Genomic DNA, 5,575 nt, shown 5'->3' on the forward strand with positions numbered 1-5,575 from the left:
TAGGATAATTCCGTTTCGGCAGCTGCTCGCGTTTGTACGTTAACGCACTTGACATCGGTGTGAGGTAATTACTGTAATTATTGTGCTTGTTAAGCTTACTAGTTATATGAGATAAGGTCATTGCCCTTATCAGCTACAAAGATCAACACATCTATACGTTTTCTATTGATTTTATCTATGGTTAAAGAATACATTATATGGTTTATGTTAAAAGTACAATTTTTGTATGACATTCTACAGAAAGAGTAGAAAATATGTAGGTGGCTTCTATCATTCTAGGTATAGTTGCTGTTAAGTTAGTAGAGCATAAAATTGTTATTTAATATAATGCACTATTTTCACATCTTAAAAATTAATCGTAGATTATTATCCATAACTTAACCATATAGAGGGTCGGCACAGTATGTATTCCTCTTCCATACATTTAAATCAGTCATTATATCTGGATTCACTCTTTTACGTGTTTCCGCTCACATCCATCTATTCTTTCTTATCCAAGTTTAATCCTAATACTTTCTAGCTTATGTGATCTTCTCTCCGGATAACATGTTCTTACTTAAAAGAACATGCATCAAATTGATTAAAAAGAGTAACATAAATTATTCTGTTACAGAATTATCTCAAGTCAACTAGAGTATACTACTGTTAAGTGCTGACAGTTTAATATTAATAAAAAAGTCATTAAACCATATGGTTCTGTGTTACAAACATATAATTTACCATCTACGTTAAGATTCGCAGTCGAAATGTAACATTATTTATTAATTAGACATACTGTTATTATCTGTTTTCAACCTGCCATTATGAGATCACACTATCAAATTAGACGTAATTTATTTTAACGTATAATGTGATACAGTAATGTCTAAATTATTCAATTTCAATTATGAGTACTCCCGAATTTCTATGAAAATATATAGCTGTCTCAGTTTTGTTTAAGAAAACGAGAAGGACGACTATATCTTTTTGTATACGATGTACAGAAGAGTTGAACTCATCGCTAACCAACATTTTACTTTATGGATACTTAGCCATATTTATGATTCAGTTAAACTTCTGCGGTTTTACTGGACTATGAAATCATTTAACTGTTTGCTGTAACTGTTAGTAGTTATTTTACAAGGGTCTATGGTTTTAACAGCTTTAATTTTTATTGCTAAAGTTAAGTAAAGATTAAATCATACTAATATTATAAACGCGAAAGTTTATATGGATGGATGTTTGTTAGAGTTTGTAGTCTAAACGGCTAAACCGATTTCAATGAAATTTGGTATGGATATAGAGAATAGTCTGGAAGAATACAAAGACTACTTAGTTTTGTTTTTTTTTAATTACACACGGTGGGAGTCGCGGGTGAAAGCTAGTATTAGATAAATGGAACGATAACTATAGCGTTTTTTTTTTATAACATAAGATGGCAAATGAGCAAGCGGCCAACCGAATCCACCAAAATGGCGAAGCGACCGCTGCCCATAGAAATCTGCAATTGCAGATGCGTCGCCTACCCTTATCAGACGGAGGAGGAGACACACATAAAGAGGATATTTCCTCTTTCTATGCATCTCCTCCATCGTCAAATCCACTTCCCCTTTCCATCCTCTCATAAGAAAAGGCTGGTAAAAAGAAAGGGACTTAAATTAGGCCTCCGGCACCACACTCATCAGACGAAACACGGCATTGGTTCCATTTCACGCCTGTCTTCTGTGTGGTAGTGGTATTACACCGGGCGTGCCAGCCCATTCGTGCTAAGATGTTAAAGCGGGCACTACCACTGTTAAAAGCGTAATTTTACTGATTTAATTAAATAATATTCGCTTTATTTGAGTCGTTAAAAAGCTATATGTATAATTTAAAATATACATTGACATTATTGGGTTTAATTTTTATATGTTTTTGCACGCGTTGTCTTATTAATAATGATGACAGACTGACTAACAATGTCAATTGACATATATACCGCGGTCAAATTATTTGATACACGGCATTCATAAGACTCTTGGCTATTATTTGCTGAGATATTAAAACATTGACGAATTAAACGTCTTGACCTCAGTGTGTGTTATATCCAAGCATGTCTCTTAATTTACGAGTTTAACATTTTCTTTAAAGAAAAAGACACGTTCAACATTTTCTTTCTGGAATTGTTACATAACATTATTCTGATGGCGTCTGAGTGTTGCTTCTTGCTTACAAATGTAGGTAGCTGAAACCCAAAAAGAAATGTAAAATCGACATCTCGCATTCAAAGCTATAAAGTCGTATTTGTCGAAGCGTAACGGTATCCGAGAACCGTCGCGTCCTCTAAGTGAAGCGGCAATTTGAAACATGAAAGAAAAAAGTTTATGCAAATCGTTGGGGAATAAAATGGAGTCGAGTGAGGCGCGTGCGATCGATACGCCCGCCCCGTGACCTTGGGGGCGGGGAGTGCGGGTGGGAGGGGCCGGCCCCGCCCACCGCGGGCCCCGCCCCTGCACCCCCGCCACCCTCGCGTCACCCCGCGTCCCCCGGCGGCTCAGCGCGCCGCTGTCAGACAAACGATACGCGCGTGGAGGCGCGCCGATGTGCGGAGTGCAGTGTTCTATGTCCGTGTGCAGGCGACATGATCACCGATATGTACGCGCCCTTCTCGGCGCCGGGGACCAAACCTATCGTGAGTTTTACCGTATTTTTTTTAAAGCAATTTAAAAAACTTCATTCTAACATGGTACACAAGACTTTTGGTAACAATCAGCTGAAAGTAATATATTTGTTTTAATAGTATTGGTCTTTTTAAGGTTTACTTATTTATATTTTTGTAGCCAAATTGATGTACCAAACTAAAGAAATTGTTAAACATCAATCAATGCAAAGCTTATAAAAGAGAAGGTAACACGGTGTTTTTACTGTAAGCTTAAAAATACTATTATTTCCTATTAGAAAATTGCTTTCTCTAAGTGTCGCGTTGTTATTCTTTTTATTGCTATAACTTAAATCTGTTAGTCATAAAAGACCATTAGTCATATAAGGTCCAATTGTTTGAAGGCTAAGTTAAATGAAAATTAACTAAAAGTAACATAGGCCTTTTTAAGTTAAATTTCATCCAAAATGCTTTACTATTTTAAAAGCTTATGGTAAAGATTGCGTTTATGTAATTTGAATGGAGTTTTTGCTAGGGTTCAATGTTAAGTAATTATATTAGAAACAATATTATTTGAAACATTGTAATAAATAACAAAGAAGGCTTTGATGTTAGTTTTTATTGTAAAGTTTGCGTGTTTCGTACGTCGAGTGGCAGCCGAACGCCGTCGGCGACGCGCCTTGCGTGCAACGCGCTGGATCAACGTGCTTTTCAAAAAATTTAATGGAACACAGATTATAAATATTTAAAAAAAAAAACGGTACTTAAACATATGGTAAAATGACCCAATTTTTATTGAGTTTACAAGAGATGTCAGTCGATACTTGGATTACAAATGTCAAGGCAATAAAGTTACATTCGATAATAGCTTTTAGCAACACGCATTTTTTTATCTCCAGTTTAAATTAAAATCGAAAAAACAGCACTGTAACCTATAGATAAATTATTTTTAAAAAATCTAAATAAACGGTGTATTTCTTATTTAAATATATATCATTTTTCGTCTTGTTGTTCTAAAATCATTGACAAAATTGTTCATTCAATCAAACGCCTCGTTATTCACACCGGCAAAAAGCTCCCGAACTCTATTCCCATATCCCTTGCAGCCGATTGTTCTCCCCACCCTATCCATCATCCCCGCCAAAATATTTGTCATCGCAAACAAATTCAGGATGTACGAACAAATCACTCTCAACACCCGTCACACACTTCGATTGAATTTACCAAATAAAATTGAAACAGATAACAATGAGGTATTGTTCTATATTACGAGAATATTTTTTATTCAACATAACGCCAGCTTATTTGATCATTCTTTTTACAAATTGAACAATAGACAGATACAACTTATGATCGCCTTCGATATCGATCTATCGCTTCAATACGACGGCACATCACTAGCTATGTAATAATAGATTAATCTTGTATCTCTAATAGATTCATAATTTCAAGTACCAAAACATAATCGAAATGCATTGTTTTCGTCGTATTTTTGTGTAATGAAATTTGTAAAAGAATAAACTTGAAAAATTACATAATTAGCTAATATCTTGTAACAAAAACATTGAAGCTTGTACAAAATTCAAATATTAGAGTCAAGACTTGCATTGACACTTACAAGAACGTTATATGAAAGTTACTTCCAAACATATGTCACTCTAAGCAACATTTCGCCATCAAAGCAACACATTCAATGCTTCGGAACAACACGTCATTTTTTTTTGAAACAGGTAGCGACCTGACAGCAGTCAGCCATGAACAGTGTGAATGTATAAACTAGGAATTTCAATGAAGTAGTTTGATAAGAATCGTAACGCTTATGTACACCTAGTGTTTGTTTTTATAAAATTTTCAGAATGACGAGCGATTTGTAGAATTAATTCCGAAAGCAGATCATAGACACGGTAACGATATTCAATTGTGGGCGTGCGTATGTCGGAGATAATGAAATAACAATCGCGTAACAATAGAAACACCATCCTTAGTTGACCGCCATCCTAAATGATAACTGCACAACACAATCTAATCTGATTGCAAACATCATCTGATTGCAGTCATCAATCATTCGTCTCGTTGCTTTGAGATCTATCTACTCGATGCACATTCAGCCAGTACTAAAAAATATTAATGGCCAGTTACTTTAATCGTTCTAAAAGTTTTAATAATTTCACCCTATTAAAGTTATTTGATGCCAAAAGTAAAAGTCTATTAAAACATTTTAGATCTATATTCTCATGGTTAATTATTGAACTAAGACTAAGCAGTAAAATTAGAGATATATTTTATCCGATCAAATTGGTGATAACCAAACATCTTCAAATTTCATAATACAGAATTACACTAAAAGTCATCGATATCCAGCATTGGGACGTCAATCAGGAACAAGTCGCGTTTTCACCTCGACTCGATACATCGCATCCATTATGCGTGTCTAATAGATTTTTTCGTCGCTGGCCCATTCACTACGCGCAGCGTGAAGCCCCCTCAATGGCCATTGTGGCATTGAGCCGAACCGACATCGACCGACCGACAAACTTTTATTTGTAATGCCCCTAAATGGCTGTTATAAGGATTAAGGTGCCCGTTGCTTTGTCATCATCCCGTGTCGAAGTCTACAAATTTCGCCATCCAGGGAAGACGGGACGCCTCGTTGGCTTAAAGCTTCACAATGCTCTTATTGAGATCTGTCAATTTTGATACGCTTGTTTTTTCATACTTAAAGCTTATAACGGCTCTTAACACTTTAAGTACGGATTAGGGTATAGTGTTTGGCGAAGTTGGAGTGCATTTGTAAACGCATTTAGCCTGATACTATTAGCTGGGATCGATGTGAGCAAAAAGTTGCGTTAATATTTTATTTGTTAAACTACGGTTTATGCGGAAGGTAGTATCGTGTGTACGTTACATGCATGTTAACATTCATTTAATGTATGAAGAGGGGTAAATCATAGCTGAAGA

At 35.6% G+C, this 5,575-nt stretch overlaps 1 protein-coding gene across 4 annotated transcripts in view; it reads left to right on the plus strand.

The window, feature by feature from the left end:
* LOC106109488 (transcription factor Sp9-like) overlaps nucleotides 1-5,575 on the plus strand; it is a 56,695-nt gene that overhangs the window by 35,140 nt on the left and 15,980 nt on the right. The window contains exon 1 of one of the 4 annotated variants that reach the window (XM_013291006.1): nucleotides 2,542-2,650. The exons of the other annotated variants lie outside the window; for them this stretch is intronic. Within the exon in view, the coding sequence (XP_013146460.1) occupies nucleotides 2,600-2,650 (51 nt within the window). The 5' untranslated portion in view covers nucleotides 2,542-2,599. Of the gene's footprint in view, nucleotides 1-2,541; nucleotides 2,651-5,575 lie in introns of those variants that run through there. 4 annotated transcript variants of the gene reach the window in all.

This window comes from Papilio polytes, unplaced genomic scaffold, assembly GCF_000836215.1.
Source record: "Papilio polytes unplaced genomic scaffold, Ppol_1.0 DF821289.1, whole genome shotgun sequence".
In the NCBI taxonomy this organism is placed as follows: domain Eukaryota; kingdom Metazoa; phylum Arthropoda; class Insecta; order Lepidoptera; family Papilionidae; genus Papilio; species Papilio polytes.